Source organism: Phyllostomus hastatus, unplaced genomic scaffold (genome assembly GCF_019186645.2).
Source record: "Phyllostomus hastatus isolate PE091 unplaced genomic scaffold, TTU_PhHast_1.1 phas_contig_210, whole genome shotgun sequence".
Lineage (NCBI taxonomy): Eukaryota > Metazoa > Chordata > Mammalia > Chiroptera > Phyllostomidae > Phyllostomus > Phyllostomus hastatus.
In genome coordinates, this window is record NW_025333737.1 from 14,000,357 (window position 1) to 14,027,541 (window position 27,185).

Genomic DNA, 27,185 nt, shown 5'->3' on the forward strand with positions numbered 1-27,185 from the left:
CAATGGGAGCTGAGGAGATGTAACTCACAACAGTTGTTTTTCTCCTTAGGGTGTCACCCTGATAACCAAAGATCTTGGCTTTGGTGGGTGTGGAGCTTTTACTGCCCCTGGATTTAGCTGGGTAAAAATGGAAGTGATTGCTGTCCTAGCTGGGCAACCCAGAAAAGATAAACCCAGGGGAAAGTTCCATCTCAGTACAGTCAGAAGAAGCTGTTTCTGCAGATTTGGCCATGCTTAGTCCTGCAGTTGGTAGGGGGGGTGTGAGTGTTATGGAGACGCCCCACATGCACTGAATGCCCCCCAGTTTATCTGCCTGTGGTGCCATGATTTCTACCCCGTGATTGAGGTTAACCACACATGGAAGGGAGGCCAGGACCACCTGCTGACACCCCCGAGTCACAGTCAGCCTGCACTCAAGGAAAAGGGCACAGCACCAGTAAATTCTGCCAAGATTTGTATGTGCTGAGGCAGTTTCTGTTGGGGCCCTGGTGCTGCCGCCTGGGATGAGTGAGGGCAGATGAGATAAGGAGGGGCTCTGGGTTTTTTCCAGAACAGGAAATCCCTCTGAGAAGAGAGCTCCAGAACAAACCCCTTCCTAAGGGAATTGGTCATCGCAGAACAGGCAAGGTCAGAGGGCAGACTGGTCTCAGGCCAGCTTGGAATTCAAAGCCCAGGGATTAATTTAGCCTTTACTCTTCGGCGTGGTCCTGCGTCAAAGAGACATTGCCCTTTGGTCTGGCTCCTCGGGTTCCTGTATCATTGTCTTCATCTCCATCACATTCCTCTAAAGAAAATAGTTCCTGGTTCACACAACAAAATGTCATATTTCTGGATGAAATGATGGGAAATCTCTCAGTATAAGACAAAGAGAAGACCTACTTTAATTTTCTTCTTTTTCTTTTATTTTTTAAGCAGAAATATATTGGGCTTTCTTTTCTCTTTTTATGGCTAGCCAAATCTCCAAGAAAGTCAAATGTGGTTTGAGATGAGTGTTCCTCTCTGCTCTGGACGTGGGTACTTTTTACTGACTCTGGTTTTTCTCTTTCTCTTTTAAAGCCAAGCAGATGCCAGTGGAAATGTCCAGGTCAGTGCGGCCGCCCCACAGGCATCGTCTGGGAGAGTCTGGTTGGCAGGAAGTCTTCAGTGGTTCTTGGGAAACTCAGAATAATAGGGGTGTGAGCAGTGTAGAGGGTGTGTGTGTGTGTGTGTGTGTGTGTGTGTGTGTGTGTGTGTGTGGCAGTGGAAGATTGCCAACTGTCCTTTCATGGGAAAAATGGCTTTATTCTGAGGTCATGTCCTTCCTATACTGTTACTTGTAAAATCCCCTTTTCATGATGATATGATAATGGTAGTAGATACAATTTTAAAATTTTACTTACTTGGCAAAACAGAGTTGGCCTAGGATAAAAAAAAAAACTGGTTGTACTATTTTTACTGTTCTGGAAATCTAAAATCCAAAAGCATGCGAATAATAGCTTTGTAGCACAGAATGAGGACTTCACGGGGGTGGGGCTCACCTGGGAAAGGACGCCTGTTGTTCACATGCCCTTTGGTCTTGACACTTATTTTAATAGCGTAAAAGTGTTTGTTAAGCATCCCACAACTGAAAAAAAAAGTTCAATTTCCCAATAAGAGAGTCAAGTTTGCCTCACTTTGGAAATCTCTTCCTGGTTTTCTCCTGATCTTTCCTTGATTATTTTTGTCAGTTTGACGTTAGAGCCAAGAAAATGTCACACATTTTTTTCCTTTTCAAATTTTATTTTAAGGCCGGCAGTGCCACTTCTGACCTCCAACAATGAGAAGATGTCAGATTCCAGCACCGAAGCCAACAGACCTTACGGTACAGTCACGGTTTCCTGCAGTTGCTAAGAGCTTTTCCTAACTTGCCACCCACTCTGTCACCCCTCTTAGCATAGAATCTGCAGGGGGTGGGGTTAAGGTTCCTAGGGAAGCCCTGCCTTTAAGCGGGAGCACTCAGTCTCATCAGCCATTGGATGGTGAGCTGGTAAGCAAAACAAAAACCTGGGAGACAAGCAGAATGTTTTCCCCTCATTTCACCTCCTTCTAAACACCCTGAACGAACCAAAGGTAGATAACAGTCACCTTGCTGGGGGTACGCATCCTGGGCCATCCTCAGACACTTTGACCATTGCCCAGGTGTAGTCATCCTTCCTTTGTAAGAAAGACCAGATAGCAATGAAGGCACTGGTACAACTTCTTCTCAGATGGAATTATTTATTATGAGCACAGGACATTGTCATTTCACACTTGACACAACAGGAAACCAATTTAAGTATTTGTTAGTAGAAGCATCTTTAAAGATTTTCTTTCTTTATTTTTAGAGAGTGGGAAAGGAGGGGGGAAGAGAGGGAGAGAAACATCGATGTGAGAGGAAAACATCGACCGGTTGCCTCCCATGTGCACCCTGACTGGGGACTGAACCTGAAACGCAGGTGTGTGCCTGGACTGGGAATCAAACTGGTGGCTTTTCTGTTTGTGGAACGATGCCCAACCAACTGAGCCACATGAGTAAGGGCAGTAGAAGCATTTTTTTAAAATAATGGAACAATATAGGAATGCTGGTTACGAGTCTTATTGCAAGCTTGAGTCAGTCAGCTCATTGGGGTGGGTGGCCAGTTCCAGAAGTTCTTAATCCCATTAGGTCTAAGAGGAAATCGCCCCAGAGACATACTTATATCACATGGAAACTTTTTCCTAAGCCAGATTTGGAGCAGTTTTCTTTCAGCAGGTTTGGGAATAGAATGCCCATGTCCTTTTCTAATTCAGTAACAGTATTCCACAAGGTAAGAAAATGTTAGGATATGCACTTTATAAGACATACATACTTGAGAGATGTGTTTTGAGAATTCAGCAGTTCTTACAGTAATGAATCATAACCCTTTAAAAAGTGAAATGAAGCATTTGTGGTAACAAAAGTAAGGTGCTCATAAAGAGAAAACAGCAAATATATCATCTGAGAAACTAGATTCAGAAAAATTCAGAGAATATTTAGCAAAAAGTAATCCAGCCTTATAAAGAAAATACCTTTCTGGGTATAAGGTGGGTTCTGTTGGCTATTTGCATTATTTGTACAGAAATAGAGATACTTTAAATTAAATGCTGACATACATATATTAAAATAAGATTTCCCCCCAAATGCAAGGACTAGTCCAATTCTTATGTTGTCTCTCCATGGATTATTTCAGTTTGTAAATATGTTAGTAATCACAACAACTATTAGTTCAAATACATAATGAAAACCACGTGTTCTTCAGGAATAGTATTTATAACATTTAGAAGAGTTCTTTTTAATATGGAACAACTTGAATAAAAAGATTAAAAATGTGTTTGCCCCCTGAGGTAGCAGCCTGGAGGCACTGCTGTTTAAACCACGAGCTCATGGACCCCACCCTCCACCTGGAGAGGGTTCGTTTCCCAGAATCCTCATGGTTGTGGTTTAGAGCCATCCCCTCTGGAATTAAGTTTAATTTCTCATGAACTTGCTCAAAGTGAACAATTTGAATCCTGAACCACTCATAAGTAGAAGTGTCCCTCCTGTGGGATGGTGGCCATCCTGCCGGTGTTAGAAAGAGACCACACAGCCCTGGCCAGAGGGCTTAGCTGGTTGGAGGGTCATCCCAGGCACCAGAAGATTGGGCGTCTGATCCCCGATCGGAGCATGTTCAGAAGACAACCAGTCGATGTTTCTCTCTCACATCAATGTTTCTCTCTCGCTGCCTCCCCGCTTCCTCTCGCTCTAGGGTCCATGAACACATCTCTGGTGAGGGGTTCAAAAAGAGAGAAAGACCACACTAGGTTGGATGGGGCCACAGGGAGACCAGTAGGGATCCCAGAAGCCAGACACCTTGCCATGGTGGGGGCGGGGGGAGGGAGAAAAAAGTCATACCTAGAAAACTAGGATTTCCATTGCCACCCATCCTGACTGTTCTTTTTAAACTAGATTACAGCGAAGATATTGGAAACCATGCAATGAAACCAGTAAATGAAAATAAAGGTAATTATATAATTTAGTTTTCTTTTTTTTTTTAATTAGAGAACTTTACATTTAAAAAGACCCCCAGGAAAAGAACTAAAACTGTTAACACCCGTGGGTATTTCCCCACCTCTCTTAGTGGAGGCTGGTTGCTTTCTCCAAAGACACTATCTGGTGTCCTTAAGGGGAAAGTGACCTAAATTCCAGGAGGAAAGAACTGGGTTAGACTCAGAAAGGAACTTCCTAAATCAGAATGGACTGTTGAATAAGGTGGGAGAATCTCCTTTCCTTTGGAGAGTAGAGGAGAAGGTTTTTTAAAATTTAAACAGCATCACTGCGAGTCATTAGGCCATACACCTTAAACACACACACGTTACATGTCGATTATGTCTCAGTAAAGCTGGGAGAGATGCGTGCAGGGGCTGGGGCGGGCGAGAAGCACACAGGGAACTTCGAAGGAAATGAAAATGTTCTTTTTCTCACAAAGGGTGACGGTATGGCATGCAGTTGTCTATTGAATTGTGATTGTTTGTGTTTTATACATAACTTACACATGTTTTGGACCTATTTGATATTTAATAAAAATGAAAAATACACTATAAAAATATTTGTAAACAGCACTGCTGTTTATTTTTTAAGGCAGTTAACAACAGATTGCTGGTTTCTGCCCTGAGCTCAGAAGGGCTGGGCCAAACCATTTTTCAAAGTGCCTTTCCCCCGGGGGCTGCTGTCCCTGGGCTGCGAACTCTGAGGAACTCACAGGTTCTGCAAATACCGTGACTGCAGAATCAATTTTAGCTGCTGATGAGAAACACTGATTCTTTGGAGTTTCAAAAATAAAACAGTAATGTTATATGGAGTTGAAAACAAGCTGTTTTGCTAGATTTCGCTGTGCCACCCTGACCACTTTCAGTAACTTGTCTTTCTCTGGGTACACATCACAGCCTCAGGGCATTCTGGGCTGGGGATGCCCTGTCTTCCCCATTTCCTGAGATCCTTCCCATCCCGGAGATAGCTCTTATAGGCCTCTGTGGCCACAGAGGCATCTGGAGTTAACTCCTGTGGCTGATGCTGGTGGTTTTCGGCAGCTACTGAACTTTCACAAATCCTCCCACTGCAGCCACCATGGGGACCCAGGGAGGAGGGTCCTTCCTCATTCCAGTGAGCACAGGGTCATCGCGGCCTTCCCCAGAGTGAGGTTTCTCCCCCACTTAGAATGGAGTTATACCTGTGCTGCCTTCCCTTCGAAATACAGAAAACTTTGATTAGAAATCTCTAATGTGGTCTGAGGCGCCCCCCACCCCTGCCCAATGGGATCCTGTCTAACTGCAGGGTGCTGTGTTTGCTTTGAGCAGAGTCTCTGACCTCGGACGTGGAGTACACAGAAGTGGAGGTGACCTCACCTGAGCCTCATGAAGGTAAACACCATCAGTCAAGAGATCCCCCTCGCTTTGCTCTCTCCTCGGGTGCAGTTGTGAGGAGTAAGGTGGGCTGTGACCTAGGGACAAGAGTCTAGTCACCCTCAGTCACTCAGAAGGGAGGTGGTCAGCAGACAGACCTGCTGGACATGCCTAAGGCAAAAGCAGTGACCTCTGCCCAGGCTTTGAGGTATAAAATTTCATTAATTACCATATTTTTCAGACTATAAGATGCACTTACCTCCCCGCCCCTCCCAAAATTTGGGAGGAATAATGGTTGTTAATGCTGCTGTTGAGTTCTGTTTACATTTACATTGGTGAAATATTATGTTATTTATGTTATTAAATAATTTACCACATTTTTTGCTTCAAATTTTTTTCCCTATTTTTCTCCTCTAAAACCCAGGTGCATCTTATGCTCCAAAGAATATGGTATATTTATCATACTACTAATAATGAATATGTTTTACACACCAATTACTAAGTGCTAAGAAGTGTGTTTTTTGAGAGGCCTTTTCAGATCAGCTTTGCTCCAGGGTGTTTGAGCTTTCTTGCAGAGGTACACCCCCTTGCCCAAACCAGCATCCTCCTAAAAACGTTGCTTGCAGACTGAGCTTGTATAAATGTGGTGTATGTTTGAGGGTAGTGAGGGCTTTGCTATTTAAAGAGGCACGTGGGTAAAGGCTTTTGAAAGCACAGAATCCCTTCCTGTGTAAATCGTGGTTTTAGCTTTAGTTTCAGGTTTTGTTTTCATGTGCGTGGTTTCATGTATGTGGTTTCATGTATGGGGGCAGGTTGGCCCGGAGGGCCCGAGCTCTGGAGAGAGTGGCTCCGCGTGGGCCGGTCCACAGCACATGCTAGAACATCCATTTCAGCTGCTGGGAAGCTCGCAGGGCTATTGCCGTGCACCCCCCTTTCCTGCTGCAGCTGGGGCCAGGCCGAGTCCACTCAGTCAGGCAGGCCTGGGGCTGTTGTCCAAACCAAGCCTGCAGGGAACTAGCCAGACCCATGTGGTGAGGGTGTTCTCTCATCACCTCCTGCTCCACAATCTGGGAGGAGTTTGGGGTTCCTTCCTTCTTTCCTTGCCTAGGCTCTGGGTACCATGTCAGCAGGTGTGTGCAGAGAACTTCCCAGGGACACTGTCCCGTGCAGCCCGCAGGCTGTGAGCTGGGCAGCATCCCTGCAGTCTGTGGTCAGAACGGCCCCTAGAGTCAGCGTGGCCCATCTGCACAGCCCGCTTCTAAGTCCAGACTGGACCTGGGAGGGGTGGGGACCGTGGCAGGCCTGAAGTTCTCTTCCTCTTTATCTCATTGTAAAATGATTCACCTGTTGAGTTAATAAATTAAGGGCCTGTGATGGACCAGCAGCAAAGGTCCCTCCCACAGAGGCAGAGCCTATGAGGGAGCCAAGAAAACATGAAACCGAAGCATAAATCATATCAGGTTATAGCAAGTGCTCAGAAGGAAGAGAAGAGGGTACAATAAGGTGGGAAAGGTGGGACCTATTCTGGCTGGGGTGGTCCCTGGAGGTCTGTTTGACGGGTGGCATTTAAGCTGCAGCCTGAAGGGCACAAAGAAGTTGGCTCCACCCAGAGGAGGAAGGACCCAGGAAATGGGAAGAGCGGCATGAGGTGGCCCAGAGCTGGGCTCATTTAAGGATCTTAACGGACGGAGACACAGGTATCTGCAGAGAGAGCGAGAGGGAGAGGAGACAGATGGCGCTGGAGGACGGGGTGGGGGCCGGGGCCTGCAGGGCCTCCAAGGTGCTCTCTGCACTCTGGTCTCAGCTGGTTTGGAAGCCCTGAAGCAGGGAAGCCGTGGGCTCCGACTTCTTTCTTGGAAAAGCAATCCTAGTGGCTGGTGTGGAGGATGGATACGAAAGGGGACAAGTGTGTTATCAGCAGACAAGAGGGGAAGAGGGTGGGGCCAAAGTGCTGGCAGTGGATGGATTCCAGATCTATTTTGGAGACAGATCAAAGCACTGGATGAAACATTTCTCAGCCGGAATGGGGGAGACAAAATTACCGCATGGACGGTTGTGCATGATGTCTGAGATTGGGAGAAAAGGGCCCGTGGTGACAAGTGGTACAGTTGGGTTCAATCCGAGATTCCCAAGAGGAGGCAGCACAGGGGGCTCATGCTCAGAACCGAGTCTGGGTGGGCTGTGGCAGACAGCACTGTAGGCAGCTCCCTGCCAGCCTTCCCTGGTCCAGCCTGAGCCCCTCCATCTCTGGGCATCCTGGGCTCAGTCTGTAGGTAGCAGCTTACTTCCTCTTCAGGGGCCTTCGGGCGTAGAAGAAAGAAGGAACAGGACAAGAGGGCAGGGCTGCGCGAAGATTCTCAGTGCGTGTGGGACCCACCCTCCCTGCCTTGCTGCAGACTGACTGCCCTGGGCTGTGGCCTCAGGTTCCAATTCTGCCCCCAGATGGCCGGGCCCTGCCCTTGCTCTGCTCCACGCCCCCTGGGAGTGGAATCCAGGGGGCTGTGCCTGACGCCTGGAAGGCTTTGGATGTAAGGATGCTGGAGGAGGAAGAAGGAAGCAGGACTTTTGGCTTTGGAAAGAGTTCCTTTGGGAATGTTTCCATGTTAGTAGTGTCTGGTTTAATTTTTCTTGCTTGAAGTGGGGGTGCAGAGGGTGTTGAAGGGGAATGAAGAATTAGGACAGGGTGAGGCAAGGGTGCCTTCCTTGCCAAGCTGTGCACCTGCAGTGTTGTGACTACCCAAGTGGTTGCCTTTACCCAGTTTGCACAAAGGTGCTGGGCGGGCTGTGGGGGCCTTGGTAGAGCTAGAATGCGAGAGTCACTTGGGTGGAGATGGAGATTTTTCTAGAGGATTCACGTCAATTTTTCTGGACCCAGCTTTGTTGGCAGCTAAGCAGGCCTGGCCTATGATGCTGCCCCCTTGCTTTCTCTTGAGTGAGGCGTTACCAGGCTAGGGAAGGGCTTTGTGGGTGCAAGGCCAGTGATGAGTAAGTAAACTTGACCTGGTCTTAGCCAACACAGTTCCCTGTCCTCAAGGCCTCCTTCCTCCACAGTTGGAGTGCAGGGGGGAGGGGAGCGTGTCCATTTCTTCTTCTTCTTTTTTTTTACATTTATTATTGATTTTAGAGAGAGAGAAAGTGAAACATTGACTTATTATTCCACTTATTTATGCATTCCCTGGTTGATTCTTGTATGTGTCCTAACGGGGGATCAAACCTGCAATCTTGGTGTATCGGGACGACACTCTAACCAACTGAGCTATGTAGCCAGGGCCCGTATCCATTTCTAACCCTGGCTGGCAGCGGACCAAGCGGTCCCTTGGGGGTGTTGGAGGTGCAGGAAGGAACTCGGTAAGCCCGGGTTTGCTGCATGTTTGCTATGAGGCTAATTGCTGGGAAACCCCCTTGAGGTTAAAGCCATCTCTTTCTCTGTTAACAGAGAAAAACAAGCCAGAATAAAACCCCATCTGGAAATATCCATGACAGCAGAGACAAATAGTCTGTTGGCTGGTTTAGTCATTAGCAGGCAGCTGCTGCTGGGGAGCAGCAAGGGGAGGGGCAGTGTGATAGACTGCGAGCTCCCCCGCCCACCACTGAGCTGAGCAGAGCCAGGAGGGCAGCTGGAGAGACCATGGGGACACCGAGAAGGGGCAGCCACCCTGCTGCCCAGGCTGGTAGGCTGTCAAGAAGTGAAAGGGAGTTGAGTGTGGCTCTTCCAATCTGGAGGGTGTTAGTGTCCCCAAGGTAACCAGAGAGGTCTAGCAGCCACCCCTGATGTGCCTGGGGCAGTGGGGTTCATAGGGGTGCCCCCAGACTGGGCTACCCAGCCTCCAGCTCCATTCCTTCCTCCATCCCTCCCCCACTCTCATGTGGGGCTGGGTTGGAGGAGGAGCTGGCAGTGACCCGGCGCATCTAGTACACTGTGTCCTACAGCATTGTTTGCGCACCCATCACCCCGCAGCCTGGAGCTCCTGAAGGCTGGGACCAGGTCCAACTCACCTTTTCCTCTCCCCTGGTGCCTGGCACACAGTAGCTGTTCGGATCATACTGAGTGAGGGACTTGCCAGGCCCGACGTTGAGCAGAGTCCCCTGGGGATGTGGTAGACCCACCCACCCCCACAGATATGGGGATCTCTGGAGCTTCCCTCTACACCCCCAAATCTGTGTCACAGAGGGAGAGTGGTGTAAGCAGCTCTGCTGTCCTGTTAGGGAAAGGCAGGCGTCCCATCAGGGCGGTGCCTGGTATCTCAGCCACTCCACTGAGTTCCTACTGCTGTTCCGTGCCACACGGGAGTCACTGTGACACCTCCTGCACGGCCCTGGCAACCCCAGCTCCCCAAGTCAGCCGTCAGGGTCTCAGCCACCACCAGCTTTCTTCTGGCAGCCGGGTCCTGCCACAGGAGCCGCTGCCGTTCAGTATGTGATGAGTGGCCGGGATTTTCACCCTAAAACCAGGAGTGTCAGGGATCGGGCTGATTGTGCCAAGGCCTTCCTGGAGGTCACGGGTCTGAGACAGAGACACCTGCAGGGACATTGACTGGTGCCTTCATGGTCACATCAAACCTTTTCAGGTATCTGCAGGGCCTGGGATTGGGAGGTGCACAGGACCCCAGACGCTGCCCTGGAGGAGCTCTGGGGCCACCTGGGGAGACAGTCATGGGGACTAATAATGTCAGCGTGCTGTGGACAAGTGTCTCCAGACAGCTGTGAGAGCACAGGGGCCTACGTAACTGCCCAGTGCACAAGGAAAGGGGGAGGAGGGGAGGAGGGAGTGGGGCAAAGGGAAAGGGCAGTGCAGGCAGTGGAAGGGTTTGTTCAGGGTCAGAGGAGAGAGAGGGGGTGTCCCTGGAGCGTGGTGAGTTGAGGGTATCTCAGTGCCATTAGAGTCCCTGGGCATGCCCTTGCCACCTGCCACTGAGGAGGGACATCTTCATGGCACTGAGTGTGGCAGTAGGAAGTGTCTTCCTACCCGGTCTGGGGTTCCCTTTCCCAGTGTGCAGAGGGAGAATGCTCAGCACAGGCCATCGGGTGCCTTTCCAGAGAGGCCTCCTGGTCCTGTGTGAGGGGAGAGGCACCGGGCCGTGGCCGGGTTCCATCCTGTTTCTTGAGGGCTTGTTGGTGTGTCTGTATGTGCATACTGTGTGTACATACTACATGTGGGTATGAAATGTGTGTAGGCACACTAGGAGTGTGTGCACATGTGTATATATACAACCGGGGCATATACGTGAACAGATGGCTGAACGGGCACTCCGTCTCCCAAACCCTCGAGTCTCCTCTGGGTGGAAACCACAGCTGGGCTGGCCCATCTTGTCTGCTGTTTCAAAAGAGTCCAGACCAGAGGGTCTCAACCCAGCCTGCATGTTAGAGCCCCCTGGGGAGCGCTTAAAAACCAACAAAGCCAGCCCTGACTGGTGTGGCTCAGTAGGTTGGGTGCCGGTTCCATCCTCCATCAGGACACGTGTGGGAGGCAAACGGTCGATGTTTTCCTTCCACATCGATGTTTCTCTTCCTCTCTTTCTCCCTCTCTCTAAAAATAAATACATATCTTTTAAAAATGCTTTTAAAAAAAAATCAAAGCCAGGGTCCACCCCAGACAAACTCAGTCACCGTCTGCGGTGAGGCCCAGGGGTTGGCATGTGAACTCGAGCAGCCCAGCTGGCTGGAATCCTGAGTGCTTCTCAGTCCCAGCTAATCCCATCACACATGACGCTCAGGCTGAAACCCAGACCGAGGGTGATTGGGAGGCCACGCCCAGCTTCCTGGGACAGGCCGGCAGAGCGGCTGGACACAGGGACACCGTGGCCGGGAAAGAGAGTGAGGCCACCAAGCTGGAGGCTGCAGGCCTGTGCTGGGAGCCCCTCCACCTGCGGCCCCTCAGGTCCAGGGTTCCCACGGTGACCTGTTGACCTCATACATCCAGGCCTAGTGATGCTAGTTAGATGAGGATCTTCTAAGGCCGGGAAATGGCCCGGGCTTAGTGGGGAGAAGTTCTATAGGCAGTCGTGGGGTTGGGGGAGCGGGGTGCAGCCTTGCCTGGGGCACCTCAGATATTTTCCTGCTTCAGCAATGGGCTGACCTGGTGCCCAGAGGCAGCTACTGACCTGTGCCTGGTCCCTTTCCAGGTCTGGGGAAGAAGGGCACGGAGACAGTGTACACTGAAATCCGGAAAGCTAACCCTGGTGAGTGAGGAGTCTCTGACTCCCCCAGCACGGCGGGCACTGCCCCCAGAATCATCCATGAGGTCCTGGGCGTGGGCAGGGAAGGGAGGGAGCAAAGGAAGTCGAAAAGGGGTGCCACCTGTCACACAGAGTTGACTCTCACCAGCTTTAAAAAGTAGCCGTGGGTTAACATGTGCTAATTAGTCAGTCGATGTAACGCTTATCCAGTGCCTGCAGCATGCCAGGCAGACAGACACCCAGCTACTGGGCCGGAGTGTGTCCTGGCACCCGTGTGCTCACAGGACACCCGACAGAGTTCCGGGTGCTCCCCTGTAACCCCGAGAGAAGCAGTACAGCCCTGCCTATTCTCTGGGGCCAGCGAGTGAGTCTCACTTGCTCCCCACATGGGTCCTGGAGCAGGGGGCTCCCGAAGTCCTTAGACAAAGTCAGCTCTGCTTTGAAGACAGCAGGTAGCTTCAGCCTCTGAGAGGGCAGACTGCAGGGGAGGGAGTACACACCTGCCCCCAGCCCCTTTGATTTCCACCCAGACCCACTTCAAATGCCGTCCCACTGCTTCCTCACAAAGAAGAGCTTCCCCCAGACTGAGCACAGTGCCCATCAGACATGGAACCGGGAGGTTCCCAACAATCTCATCTTTTGTAAAATTACTGTATTTTGTTATGGAGAAATGAAATCTAAAATTATTACTTTTAAATTCTGAAACTAAGCAGCAACCTAAAAGACATAACCATCCTGGGGCAAGTTGATGCTAGCAGGTTATCTTGCTTTGTACAGCTGACCTCTATTTAAGTGGATTCTTTGAAAGGGAGTCATTAAAAAGGGCTGGGAGCCCAGGCAGGTGTGGCTCAGTGGGTTGGGCATGTCCTGCAAACCTAGAGGTCATCGGTTCGATTCCCAGTTAGGGCACATCCCTGGGCTGCAGGCCCAGTCCCCTGCTGGACAAGACCCCAAGAGGGGCGACCCCAATATTTCCTTTCCTCTCTTTCTTGCTCCCCTCCCTCTCTCTACACATAAATAAACAAAATCTTAAAAAAAAAAAAAGACTGGGAGACTTCAGTAAAGCCCAGCTAAATCCAAGTGTGATCCACAGGCCGGCAGCCGCCATGGTCTCAGGCCCAACCTAACCCACAGAATCAGAACCTCCAACATCTGAACTCTAGCCAGTTCTCAGATGTTTCTGATGCCGACACCGTCTGAACAGACAGGTATGTATCTTACCATAGAGCCTACTTTCATCTAAAATGAGAATCACCCCTGAAGCGATCTTGTTGTTATAATGGTATTTCCATAGAAACTCAGCCCCGTGCGGGACTTGACACTGACTGAAAACATTTTGAATCTTCCGGGGGCATTTTTGGCTTAAGTATTTAATTTTCCATTTTCAGGATATTCAAAACTAGCAAAATGTAAATTTGGGAATAAAGGGGCTTTCTCTGTTCTTGTCCCTGTGGCACAGAAGGCTAAATGTCAGGTGGGGTTCAAGGTTGATTCTGTTTGCTAATTGTTCAAAAATGCCTCCTGCTTTCCTCACAGTCCCTGAGATGGGTCACTTTCAGTTGCTTTGCTTGTGCAAAAGCTCACATTTACTGAGCGTGTACTGTGGGTGCTAAGTGGCCTGTGTTACATACTCTCTTTCAAACCTCACAGTAAACCCCGTTTTACAGACGAGGCTTCTGAGGCTTAGAGAGGTTAAAATACTTGCCCAAGGTCACACAACAAGCAAGTCCCTGAGAAATGTGTCTGTGCCGGAGCCAGACCTCACACGTTCCTGGTCACTGAGGCGCACTGCCTTTGGTTTCTGGGAAGGGAAGCCGGCCGCCAGGGGGGCTGCAGTCACCCAAGGCTGCCCCTGGAGGCCCTTCCCAGCTGGTGAAGGCCAGCCCCAGTGTGGATTCCACAGGGTTGGCATTAGGGGCCCTGCTAACAAAAGACAGATTAACAAGAGAAAAATAAGCAGTGATGAGTGACTCTGCTGAGTGGTTAGCATTTGTGACTTATGTAGCATGTTAAGCAAGGATAATAAATGTGTAGGGAAATGACAAAACAAAGGAAAGGGGGCTCCAGGGTGGGAAGCTGTGGGAAGGCAAAAATATGGGGGACGACTGGGGAGCAGGGTTTGTTTACGTAAGTCCACCTCGCCACCACATTTTCATTGTCCTCACAGCCATAAAACTTGCCCGGGACAGCGGATTTATGGTAGCTCTCATATCTCAGTAGTGTCTGCTTTCACCCAGATAAGAGAAGCTCCCAGACGGCTTCTTTCTGCGGGCACTGATTATCTGCCCACCTCCCCACCCCCACCCCCACTCAGAGTGATCATCATGCCAGAGTGCAGTGGCACGTTTGTGGAAGGTGTATTCTGATTTCCTGCATCCGACTTAAGGGAGCTGTGCAAGTGGGTTCCCTTGGGGTCCCCAGGCTGGTTCTGGATGCCTGAGTCCTCACTCAGGGCCCGGCTGTTGGGGTGCGGCTGCTCCCTCTGGCCTTGCGCTGAAATGGACCGAAGGCTCAGGAGCCCGACTCTGTAGGGAGGGACCGAGGCAGTGAAGGGCCCTGTTTGGTTTGGAGTCACTGAACGAACCCCTTGCCCTGGTACTGCCACTTACCAGCTGTGTGGCTTTGACGAAGGTGCCCAACCTCTCTGAGACTCAGCTTCTTCAATTGTTAAATGGAGATGGGGTTCAATGAGAAGAGGATGAGGTAGGATCGGGAGATGGCGCTGATTACCTGCCCGAGCACGCAGTCAGTGCACTATCTCCACTGTGTAGTGAGCATTCAGTCTGTTTTAGCTGAAAGACACAAGAGGAACTGGTGCCCGAGGGAGTTCAGTATCCAGGGCGAGACTAAAGCCATCTCCTGACTCTTGGGCCGGGACATTCCCGCTGGGCCATCTGGGCCATCAGGGGTCAGCAGGGCCTGGGGTCCCTCTGTAATCTGGTCTCTGACCTGGCAGCGGGCTCCTGCCCAAGGGTTGAGGGTGGAGCCAGCTCTGGATCTTATAGACAAAACCTCAGTGCCGCTGCGGAAGCCAGTGAGCAGCACCCCCTCCTCCTAGGGGGGTTCCAGTGCTGGGAGCCAAGGGATTTCCCATTTCTGAGCGTTCCTGCTCGGCTGCTGCTTAAGGAGAGGAGGCTGCAGGCCTCGGTTGCTCCTCTTTTTCTAAAAAGAGTATTTGTTTGTTTGTCTGTTTACTTATTTATTTATTCGAGGGAGAGGGAGGGAGAGAGAGAGGGAAAGAAACATGGATGTGAGAGAGAAACATCGATCAGTTGCCTCTCACATGCGCCCCAACTGGGGACCTGGGGACGTGCCCTGGCCCAGAGTCGGACTGTGGACCTTTTGCTTTGTGGGATGATGTCCAACTAACTGAGCCACACAGTCAGGGCCAGTTCCTCTTTTCTTTTCTTTCTTTTCCTCTTACTGTCAGATGCTCACTTAATCCTCCTACTCATAAGGCCGAAGGAGGCTCTATTATTACACGTGCTCTTCAGATGGGGAAGTGGGCCCGGGGCTCCCGTGACCCGGCCCGGCCCCTGGGCCAGCAGTGGCCAAGTGGGGCTCGAATGCTGGCAGCCTGGCTACAGGGCCTTCATGTTTCCTCTGTGTGTTGCCAAACCAATTGACCGTGGGCTTCTACATTTTCCAGCTATTTTTTTTTTTTTTGCTTGTTTAGTTTCCACAGTATCATCAGCTTAATAGAGGGTTCAAGTCTATCTACTTCAGAAGTTAAGGGTAACAGCCTGTAGGGTCTGGGTGACTCTGGGTGTGTCATGGAGTCTCTCTGGACCTCGGTCACCTTCTCCGTGAAATGAGGGCATGGACTCGGATGTAGGTCAGGGGTGCTCCAGGTTTGTGAAAACACAGGTGGCTTGGCACCGCCTCCTGCATTTCCGCTTCAGTAGGTCCAGAGTGGGGCCAAGAATCTGCATGTCTAACCAATTCCCACATGCTGCGGCTGCTGATCTGGGGACCATTCTTTTAGACCCATCTTCAAGGTGCTCTGAGCTCCCTTTTGATTACATCACTCTAAGTTCTGCTCTGCTTCTTGTTTGAAGAGGTGGGTCTTTCTTACTCCCCAGCAACCCTGGCAGGAGGGCTCTGGGTGGACAGCAGAGATACTCCTGTGTGAGTGTGAGTGTGTGTGAGTATGTGTGTGTGTGTAGGGGAGGGGAGGGCCCACAGTGAAATAAAGGCCCAGGCTGGGGGTAGGGGTGGGGGTGGTGATCTCTGTACAGGTTGGTGAGCAGGCTGAGGGCAGAGCTGAGTCTATTTAACCTTTCCTTCTTAACCTTTTATTCTTCCCCACCTTAATTTCTCAGTTCCCCAGCGTCTTCCAAGTCTTCCAACTGCCAGCACTTCAGGGCTGGCTATTTTGGGAACTGGCTCACAGGGCGTAGTTCTCGCTCTGAAACCCTGGTTTTCCCCTGAGTGGTACGAAGGCAAGCTGCTCCTCTAGATAAGCCGAAGGGCAGGGGCAGGCCTGTCTTGGAGGAGCAGCCCCAGGCGGAGCTCCGGTGGGACCTGGCGAGTGTGGGGCTGCCGGCTGAGGAGTGGGGGGGCCCTGTAGGCCGTGGGGGGCACTGGGTCTCTGTAATCTTGCTTTAGTCTCTAAGCTCAGCATGTTTTTAAAACTGTGGTATAGTTTTAACCACTTTTAAGTGTACATCTCAGGGGCGTTAAATCCATTCGTAATATTGTACGACCGTCACCATCATCCATCTCCAGAAGTTTTTCATCTTCCCAAAGTGAAACTTCATGCCCACTAAACAACTCCCTTCTCCCCCCAGCCCCCAGCAACAACCACCCTCCTTTGCCTCTCAGTGAATTTGACTCAGCGCAGCCTTTTTATCTGTCAAAGGAGGTGGTTGGGAGAATAAGTTGCCTTCCAATTATAGCATTCAGGAGTCTCAATGTCCTGGCGCTTGGAAGTGATTGTCATTTGTCTATGCCTTAGTCAGGCCTGAAGCATCCCCTGAACACGTTGGGGAGGAGGGAGTCCCCTCTGTGAGTCACCTCCTGGGACCCTTGGAGCCATCCTAATCCTTTATCCACCCTTGGCTCCAAGATCACGGAGGTGTTTGCTTTTAAGCCCAAGCTTCCCCTTCAGTCTGAATTAAGTTAGGGATCTCAGGGACTACCTACTATGTGTCTGCTGCATTCGCATTGGCCAGAGTCCCCCCCCCCGCCATGGTTCTTGGTGCTGTGAACCTGATGGAAAACATCCTTAGTAGGAGAGGGAGACCTGGGGTTTGGTCTCAACTCTGCCCTTGCCAGGTTATGTGTCTTGGCCCCCACCCCTCACTTCTTCCTTGGTGTTAGTTTTCTCATTAACTCTCAGCAAAATGACCCTGATCCATATAGAACTGTGATGAAGTGAATACCTCCGTGTCCTTCGGGAGGTCCCTGTGTGTGGCCCTTAGGTGGATAAGGAAGGGCTGTGGTGGGCAGATGGCTTCTTCCAAATGGGGAAGAGAGGGACACCTCTCCCAGCTCGGTGTCTTGCGCGGAGTCATGGCCATGGTCATGTGAGTCAGCCGTTCGGCGCAGAGCCCGCTACCACAATGACATGTAGTTAAGCTAACATCCCAGCAATTAACTCTTAGTTTAAGGTGAGGAAACTTCTCAGTCTTTGAGTGTCTCCCCTTTCCAACGTTCAATGATTTGTTGCTTCGTGCTAGGGAAGTAAAGAGAGGGGTTCTCAGAACTAGAAAAATTGCATCAGAAAGAAACCAAATTGAGAAATTTTGCATCTCTGTAGCCTTCAGTTTCTTAGGGGAATGGAGAAAATGCTGATAATTTCCTTATAGTTTAGATCTGCAAGCTCAGCACTTGAGATTTTCTACAGTTTTATTCCCTTCTCAATTATTTGCAAGTCCGAGTCAACGACAGCAGCACTAATTATAGCTTACGATGTGGCCCACCAGAAATGGGGAAATCCGTCTGTTTCATGCCTCTTACGGAGCAGTAACATAGGCGGTCCTGAAAGGTAAAGAAAATAGTTCAGGTTCCAGTTTGGTACCTTTGTCTCTTAACACCTCACTAGGCTCCATTTACTCCCATCCCCCGCAGCCTAGGACCTGCGGTGGGACAGTCTGTTACTCACCTGCGGTCCGAGATTCAGGTCGCCAGGGCTTGCCCCTAGCTTTGGTGCTGTGGGATGCAGGGTCACCTGGAGTCAACCCCTGCCCGCCCCCATCTCTCTTCTCCTCTGTCATCGACTTCCTCCTTCTCCTATGGGTCCTGGCTAACCCAAGGAATGATTTAATTTTCTTTACCTCCCCTTCGTTCTCCTACTGACAAGAGCAAAAAGAGAAATGACGGCTGAGTAGGGGGCCTCTCTGTACAAGCACGACTATCCCTGGCTCTCAGCAGCTCCCTTGGCCTGGCTGAGCCACGACTGTGCTAATGTCAGTTTCTGACCAGGAAACGTTACGTCTGATTCAGCACCGGACCAGCTTATTCTGAAAGTACTTTATAAAACAGCTTGCAGGCTATCCAAAGTAAAACCCATTGACCTGTATTTACAATGGACTTCAAAACAGTGTAAAGTGGCTTATTCTGATTACCAGCGAGGTCAAATTCTACCCTGGGAAAGAACTCCAGTCTGGGTGAGATTTCCACGGTTTAGAGCAGTGGTTCTCCATGTAGGTGACATTTGGCAATGTCTGGAGGCAATTTTGCTTGTCATAAACTGGGGGGAAGGAGGGGTGCTGCTGCGTTTAGTGGGGGGAGGCCAGGGATGCTGCTAAACATCATACAGTGCACAGGACAGCTCCCAAAACAGAGCATTATCCAGACCAGATGCCCTTAGTGCCAATGTCAAGAAACCCTGGCTTGAAGGGACTCACTTCCTGTGAGCCTTCCAACAGGACAGCTGGCTTTCCTCTCCAGATGCCCTGTGCGCACCTGGGGAGGGGTCCTGGGCACATCCCCTGCCCACTGAAAGTCCTAGGAGAAGATGCCAAGTCCTGCTCCAGACACTAATCTAAGTCTTTTGAAGTTGTGTTTTGTTTATTGATTTTTGAGAGAGAGAAAGAGAGAGAAAGACATTGATTTGTTATTCCATTTATTTATGCACTCATTGATTGATTCTTGTATGTGCCCTGACCAGGGGATTGAACCTGCAACCTTGGTGTATTGGGACAGCGCTCTAACCAACTGAGCTACCCGGTCACTGCCTAACCTATGTGTTTTGGGTCAGACAGAGACCATCTTCCCATCTGAGTATCTGCTCACTCAGTCTCCATCTTCTGCTTTTTCTTTGCCTGGAATTCAGACTTCCAGATGTTTTGTAAAGGGCAGGAATCCTGTCTACCAAGAGTAGCTGTTCATCGGGAAAAAAGAACAAGGGCCTCTGTGCCATGACCCCTCTGGAAGGGCGAGAAGAGCTCTCGAGGGCCGGTCCCCGCCCATCCTGCAAGGCCCAAAGCAACCCAGGCTTGGAACTGAAGAGGGTGAAAAAACATTTTGTGGAAAATAAAAAGAATACTGCCCTCCAGATTCTATTTTTGTAGTGGTTGCTCCATTACCAAAGAAAAAAAACTACAAGTGTACAAAAACTTGGTGTTTATCAGCAGACCCAAATTTCAGTACTTTGTGTTCAGATTGCTTTAGGAAACACAGACTGAGGCTTTCCCCCTCTTTCTTCTCATTCCAGAACCCTTAGGGATTTGGGGGAGCAGGAAGCATGGGGTCCCTCAGGTCCTCCCAGGTCAGATTTGGGGCGGGGGCAGGGTGCTGCCCAGGCCTCACTCAATGTGTGGAAGTTTACACAATGGCTCAACTTCGTGGTTAGACTGATTCATCCATTTGGCCATTGACACCTGCCTCTGTCCCCGCCAGGAGAGAAGGGGGCCCCTTAGGAATTTCTGGCCCTGTTCCTTCTAGAGGGACACACAATGGAGCTGTGATAAGACAGGGTTCGAGGGGGAAGTGGACTTGTGGAAACAGGATACTTCTAAATGAGAGAAAGAAACAGAAGGGTCGTGAGAGATGGGCCCTGAGACTGCCGAAGACTCTGAAGGGACCCGGTTTGAGCTTGGGCAGCTGGTAGCAACCGAGGCCTCTTGGAGAGCTTCTACCAGTAGGACTGAGGACTTGGGGAGGGCTCATGGCCCTCCCACCCTCACGGCACCACCATCAAGAATGGCAACCACCCCCAGTTCCTACATCTCCTCTTGGGGCCTTGCCCAGGTAACAAGAGGTCCCTATGGCTTCTCTGTTTTCACGTCTATATTCATAGTCCATAGGAATCAGCCCCAACGTGTAAGCCATAGCCCATTCAGAAACTCTGCTATCGGTCTGGCCTGGTCCTGTCCAATGGGGCAAATCATACCCCTCTCTTGCCTCTTATAGTGAAAACCATCTCCAACCAATACAAGCAGAGCTCACTCACCCTCCTGTTCTCATTGGCCTCTCTTACCCTCCCTCTCATCTTCCTGAGGTCTAGTTAGGGACGTTTTCATCACTGAAGCCCGGCAGGGCCAGCTAGTCCAGGCAGGCCCTCTGGCAAGAAGACAGTGGAGTCTCCAGGCAGTTGAGTTGAGTCAAGGCTCCCCAGGGCAGGGAACATGGAGGTCCCACTCTTGCAACAGCTCTTGGGCCACATGTGCTGAAAGAGGTCAGCAATGTTGATACCTTCTGCTCCCTGGATGTCACCCCTGGTAACGAACAGACTAGTAAGAGATATGGAAATAGTTTTATTCCCAAAGAGGATACTGGCAGCATTATTTAAAAATAGCAAAAACTGGAAAGAACCTAAATTATTAAAGTACGGAACTGGTTAAGTAAATAATTACACTTCCATTGAATGATTATTATGCACCTTCTAACAATAATGTTTATGAAGGTACCAGAAAATGTTTATGAAAGCATGTCTGTGAGAAAGATAGGCTCTCAAATGGCACAAACTGATTACTTATAACTCGAAAGAAAGCCTCCTCAGAGCAGAAGAGATGAAAACATGTACAGTGTCTGTGGGGTTTGGCGAGTAGAACCAGAGGTACTGTTTATCTGCTACTTTCTGTTTTTCTGCAGTTTTTAGGTCTTTTTCCCCTAAAATAACAAGTGGTACTAATTTTTTAAAGAACTATTTAAAGTGTCAAAGTGAGGTGCTGAGGACATTGTGTGCTTGTAACATGGTGAGAGCTACAGGGCCCAGCGGAAGCTGTCTGGGCGAAGGAGCCACAGGCCCGGCCCCCAGTGAGCTGGGGGTGGGGGTGGGGGCCGGCACTTCCTTCTGCGTCATCTCACTTTTCCTTCTGGGCTGTGGGGTCGGGGGTGCCTAATATGTTCTCTCTGCATTGCTCACCTCCCTGTTCCCCTTTGTTTTACAGATTTCATGGAAAACAGATATTCTGTAAGTACACATTTTATATACATTTTTTTCTAAAAAATAGTGTATGGAACAGTGACACCGTTCCAGACTCACCCAGACTCTGCATTCCTACTCATCACACCCCTGTACTGGCCTCGTCTGTTCTAGAACAGGAGCCCTGGGCCAGTGGAGACCTGGCCACTAGAGTAGTCAGCTTTTCTCGGCCAGTCATGACGTCAAACATTCTCCCCCACTGTTTCCGTCATGACATCTCAGTCCACATATAAAGGGAGGCCCTGGAAGTCCCCTCCCAGAGAATCGGGAATCTAGGGCACTTGGCTCCAAACAAGCCAAGTTCATATTTCCTGATCGTCCAGGGGTCAGGTGTGGGAAGAAGGCAGGTTTGGGGGACATGCTTGGAGGAATGGGACATCCAACAGCTCACTCCTACACACCAGGCCCCCCTCTGCGGGGGAGGCTCAAGGTCCTTGACTCAATGAGGGATTCAGACAAGTTATTACTGATGAGAAAGCAAGTGCCACAGCTACTTCAAGGACAATGGACACATAGAAGAGAGGTGCTTCATTGCACCTGGTTAAGAGTCTCTTCGCCAAGGATGGAGGGGTCATTTGGATGGGCCATGAAGAATGAGTCAGATTACAGCAGGGTCCAGGTAGAAAGGCCAGCAGGAGCAAAGACATGAGGGACAGAGCTTTAAGCAGCTCTGTGTTGGAGGAGAGGGCGATGGTGACCGGTGATGGGGAAGGTAAGTTAGGGCTTGCTCGTGAAGGACTGAATGCCCCATTAGGAGGTTTCATAGGAAACAGGATTTAGGAAACTGCTACTTGGCATGTGGGAATGTTTAAAAGAAATTTAGAAGTCTAAGTTCAAATTTTGCAAAGACCCAGCTCCCCCTGTCTTCCTACTCCCAACCTTTTGATGAGCTACCCAGCAGCGCAGGCGTTAACTCACTGGGCTGCTGGCATCTTAAAGAGATGAAGAATTTGCCCCACTGAACAGTTCCTTTAAGGTCTGGGAAGAACTTCCAGCAAGCTTGCCGGTCACCCTTCCAATGGGGCCCCCGGCTTCCTTTGTTTTGCCCGAGTCTGAATTCTTATAAAACAGAGAACTCATTATGCCTTTGACAGACAGGAAGCTGCTGCCATTCTTATTATGGAGGAAAGCTATCAATTTTAGAATGAGAGGAATGAAATGAATGTCTTTTTAGAACCTAAACCCACCCAGACTTCTGAAGTCAGAGACTATTGCACTGGAAGGGCAAGGAGCCCAATTTCCAAGTGAGAAAACCAAGGCCCAAACTGGCAGAACAAATTGGCAGACCCCCCGGTCAGTCCATGACACAAGACTCCCTCGGAGAAGTGATGTCACTGTCCCCCCATCATGGCCTCGAGAGAGTGGAAAGTGAGACCGTTGCTCCCCGGGCTGTGTGGGGCCCGGATAAACAGAGGCTGCAGTAACCACGGCTGTGTCCACCCAAGGCAGGGCTGCCGGACCTGCAGGACTGACCTATTTACTTTGTCTTCAATCCAAACGGTCTCTCTGGACAAAGGCTCGGAGCTCCAGGACAGAAAGAACTTTCCCTTTCCCAAGAAGCTGGCCCGTGGGCCCAGAAGCCCGCCCCAGGATGCTCCGGGGAGCCCGCGCAGGGCTGGCCCCGTGCTCTGAAATACGGACGCCTCTGGAGGGAGAGCGGGGGCTCTCAGCCGTTGGGGAGGAATTTTAAATCTTTAAGTGAAAACATTTGCTTATAGAAGAAGCAGGTATATTTTCCCTGATAATCCGCTGGTGAGGGTCAGGAGAAAATGGAATTGCCCAGTAGGGAAATGGGAGGGGATTTCCTTCCTGAAATCAAACCTGGCGATCATTCCCGGCTGTTTAATGGCCGTTGCTTCTGAAAACATATTGGAGGAAATATCTTAACAATGAGATAGCCGCTTAGCCAAATACCGATTTAGTATTGTTTGACTTGCTTCAATGGCACATTCTGACTTCATTTTCCTCTGCCATTTTCGCCTTGTTTATAAGTCGTGTTTGTGGCCGAGGCAGACAGATAACGTTGCGAGAGAACACCCAGCGCTCAAATAGGCAGCTCTGCACCTGCGTGGGTCTTGGGATCCTGGAGAGAACTTTGCCTTCTTGCTGAAGAAAGGCAGCTCCTGTTTACAGCTCACGTCCTTCCCTCCCGGGAGCCAGTGGGCCGCTGGGCTGCAGCGGGAACCGCCCAGGGCTTGGGATCAAGAGACTGGAGTGTGAGCTCCAGTTCTCCGGACAGCTCCTGGGCGATCCTGATTTCCTGAAGCCTAAGCTTCTGACCTGGAAAACGGAGATGGTGATGACAACAACACAAACAATAGTAACGACCTATTGGGAGTGTCTTAAGAGAACACACTTAAGGGTGGTTAAATGAGAAACATGTGTACAAAGTACTATGGGAACTGCAAACTATCATTTAAAAGTTAGTAGATTGTGTACTTTGAGGTTTTTGTCATCAAACGCTGTGGCAGTATGGGGCACAGATAGGGGAACTTCAACTTGGCCTTCAAATACCCCCCAGCACATTGGGGGAATATAGCACTTGCTTACCCAAGGGATAGGATTCAATCAAAGCCAGGCTTTGACTTAGGATCAGAGACCCACATTAAAATTTGACTTTTTTCTTATGAGCCATTTATGAGCCATGTCTATTTGGGCAGATATAACCTAACCTCCCATGGCCTCAGTTTTCTCATCTGTAAATTGGAGGTTTTAATTAGTAGTTGCAGGAATTAAATGAGCACCTAGTGCAGATCTGGCTTATTGGCAGTGCTTATAAGGAGCACATTCTAGAAGCAGGAAGTAAACACCCCAAGGGTGTTGGAAGCAAAATGACCTTTGGCCAGAAAGCAGGGCGATTTCATGGCCATACCGTGAGTGGCTGGTGGCTGGCCTCTGATTTAAGAACAGGCAAACACAGGCCTTGGATATGAGCGTGTTAACCTTTACTTCAAAATCCCTAAGGCACAGCTGACTGTGGCCCAGCCCTTCCTGTCTGTGGTGCTGGTCCTATGGCAGCTCCCCAAGCACTGGCTTCCTTCAGAGAGGGAGGGCAGAGGTGTCTAGGGAGGCACTTGGTCTGGGCCCTGCAGAAAGGCTGGATAGCAAGGCCACCCCTCCGGCAGAGCAGAGGAAATGGGGCGAGGGTAGCTGCCAAGGTTGGATGGTGGGCCTCCAGCCCCCTGGAGCCAACACAGCTTTCTTGGTCCACTCACGAGGGTCTCTCTTGGCAGAGGAGGAGGCAGAGCCTTGGGCTTCTAGCAAAAGCCCCTCAGACCTACATCCTGTTCCTAGAGCTTCCTCAGACCCGGCCAGGTCAGAACAATCAGGGACTCTATCTCAGCCCACCCTAGGGAGCCAACTAGTGTGGCCACAGGGTTCCCAACACCCTGGCTAATTCCCACAACTTCTGCTTCCCTGAGTCCTGCCTGCAGCAGGATGCCCTGTGTCCTTGGAGGGTCCGGAGTCATAGACTCAGATGCTGCCTGCTCTTTGGGGTTCACTGTTGCCTCTACTTCAGTACTTCCCAGCATGCTCTACTCTTGCTCCCTCGCTCTATCCATTTGTCCAAATGCTCTCCACCCAAGAAGCTGGATCCAGAGTCACTTCTCCGAAGCCCTGTGTGATTCCCTCGCTGCCCAGCTGGGGTCCTCGCACCACCTCTAAACTCCTACAGTTTGTTAGGGCCTCTTCCACCCTCTGGTCCATGTCAATGATTTCTAAGGGTGGGGAGGTCAGGTTCTTGCATCCTCGGCGTAGAGAACCTGGGTAAAGGGTGGGTCAAGTCGCTGATGGGTGGGTAGGTGAGCAGTCAGAGAACACTACAAGATGACATGTGGGACCTTTTGTTCTTTTTTTTATTGTCACAGAACATACACAACATAAAATTTACCATGTTAACATTGCGCGTGTGCAGGGCAGTGACGTTCAGCGCACTCACACTGCTGCTAGAACCATCCCCCATCCCCCGCAGAACTTCCTCATCTTCCCACACTGAAACTCTGTGCCCCAGGCCCCGGCACCCACTGTTCTCCTTTCTGTCTCCAAATTTGAATACTCTGGACACCTCATAAAGGTGGAGTCGTACAATATTCGTTCGTCTTGTGTCTGGCTTATTTCACTTAGTGTAACATTTTCAAGGTTGGTCCATATTGACATCTACCAGAATTTTATTCCATTTTAAGGCAGAATTGTGTCATTTTAAAACACAAAAGCGTGATCATAAGAGTTCAGTCCTGCATTTTTTAAATTAAAATCAGACCTAGGGAAGGCCCATCCCACGTTAGAAGCAGAGCTGGAGCAAGGAGCCAGCTCTCCCTTGACTTCACGAGTCTTCCTCTGTGGGCGAGCCCAGCCCCGTGGGACAGGGTGCTGGGCGCACAGGGAGTCCTTGGGAAGTTGGTTGGTAGCCTGATGTGCAAGCTGTACACGGGGAGTAGGGGCCGCAGGCCCTGCAGAGCAGGCAGGGAGTGAGAGGGAAGCAAGTGTGGGCAGAGGCTGACCCCACAGGGCAGGTGGTTCCAGCGGATGACAGCATTCCTCTGCAGCTCCTTTGAGGAGTGCTGTGTGCGTTTTGGCATGCCTTTCCACCAGGTCTGTCTTCAGACCCGAAGGGTGTGACCGTGACCTTGTCTTGTCTCTTGTCACTACAGAGAACGGAAGGTTCCCTGAATGGAATTTAGGACTTCGGGAGCGGACACTCCTCCCCGGGGAGGACAGCCACATTCCAAGAAGAGCAGATGATGCCTGATTCCAAGAGCTCTGTGCACTTACTTCTGAACCTGCCCTGCTCCCACTGAACACAGCCACTTCCTCAGGCCAAGCCACCAGTTCTTGAAGCCATCTCGCTACATTTATGCTGGGTGCAAGGAGACAGATGCAGAGGGGCTGGTGAATTTCCCACATGGCCCCCCTCCCACAAGTTGGAGCATCTTGGGAGTGGAAAGCAGGAGAAGGAGGTTCAGCGTCAGCAGGCCATTGGGATATTTTGAAACTTGAATATTTCGTCTTGTACAGAGATAAAGAACTTTTCCAAGTACCCTCATACAAGAAACCTGTGTTGGCCTTTTTTTTTTTTTTTAATAGTTGATCATGTCTAGCAAATGGCCTAGCCTAGGGGCTAGTTTTTTGTGTGTGTGGTTTTTTTTTCTTCTCTGTCTTTGGTCCTTCAAAGGCCTGTAGTGCTGGGTAGTCCTTGCTCCTGGGAAGTGCATAGCACTTGACCAGACAGCTGTCCCCTGTCCCATCTGCGACCTTGCCCGACACAAATGGAAAAACAAAGCTGCTTGGGAGCGACCCCATTCACATGTCAACTTGAAGACAAGGTTCATTCCGGGCAACGCACAAAACAGAAAACGAGGTTGGACAGCACAGATGTCTGCTGTTTTCCTACACTCTTTTTTCCTCTAGCACACTGAAGGCCAGACAACAGGAAGATGGTTACCTACAGCAAATATTATTTTTAAAAGAAAAAATGACATGCATATTTTTCTTACTAATTTTTTTATTTATTCCTTGCTAAAGAAATGGTCTCCTGAGGTCTTACAATGTTTCTGACAGTGTCTCGAGTGGGTGGGTGAGGGGCTGTGGCCATTTCCAGTGGGATTTCACTAGTGGGCACACCTAACCGAGACCGCTCGGTGCCACCCCGGGACACAGCTGCAGGCTCCCCGATGGGTGTTGTATTAAATAAATTTGATCTTTACTCTTCACAGACCTGTGAAATGTCATCTTCCAAGAGGCCACATGCATATAAGGATGTCTGTCATGCTCAAAGACTCCTCGGGCCTGCTGAAGTCACAGAGGGAACCAAACAGGTCCCATCAGCAGGCTGGGTCACACACAGGCCGAGGGCATCTGCACCCTTCACTGCAGTGGGGCCGGAGGTACCCAGACATGAGCCATCAGTGTCCACTGGCTGGTGCTTCGGTATTTGCTGCCCAGCTGAAGACCCCTAGGCTGTTCTTAGCAGGCAGGGTTGTCAGATGGAGCAAAAACAACAAAAACTCCTCAAACACAGAGTGCCCACTTAAATTTGAATTTCAAATAAACAAATAATTGAGTATAAGTATGTCCTATGTAATGTTTGGTACATACTTATACTACAAAAGTATTCATTTATCTGAAACTTAACTGGGATCCTCTGTTTTATCTGGCAACCCTACTGGTAAAACACCCTCCCATCCCTCTAAGCCTCGGGGTCCGTGCCCCCCAGTGATCTCAGGCCAGACCTTACTGCCTCG

General features: G+C 50.1%; 1 protein-coding gene across 10 annotated transcripts in view; it reads left to right on the top strand.

Annotated features, from left to right (window-relative positions):
- Positions 1 to 26,654, top strand: part of PECAM1 (platelet and endothelial cell adhesion molecule 1) — an 87,571-nt gene extending 60,917 nt beyond the window's left edge. For 8 of the 10 annotated variants that reach the window (XM_045836341.1, XM_045836343.1, XM_045836346.1 and 5 more), the window contains 8 exons: positions 1,057 to 1,084; positions 1,767 to 1,840; positions 3,962 to 4,015; positions 5,350 to 5,412; positions 11,517 to 11,573; positions 12,664 to 12,778; positions 20,909 to 20,931; positions 25,596 to 26,654. In XM_045836341.1, coding sequence (XP_045692297.1) covers positions 1,057 to 1,084; positions 1,767 to 1,840; positions 3,962 to 4,015; positions 5,350 to 5,412; positions 11,517 to 11,573; positions 12,664 to 12,770 — 383 coding nt within the window. In that variant the 3' untranslated portion in view covers positions 12,771 to 12,778; positions 20,909 to 20,931; positions 25,596 to 26,654. The remainder of the gene's footprint in view (positions 1 to 1,056; positions 1,085 to 1,766; positions 1,841 to 3,961; positions 4,016 to 5,349; positions 5,413 to 11,516; positions 11,574 to 12,663; positions 12,779 to 20,908; positions 20,932 to 25,595) is intronic. The other 2 variants (XM_045836340.1, XM_045836344.1) reach the window with 2 other exon arrangements.
- Positions 26,655 to 27,185: the final 531 nt, after the last annotated feature.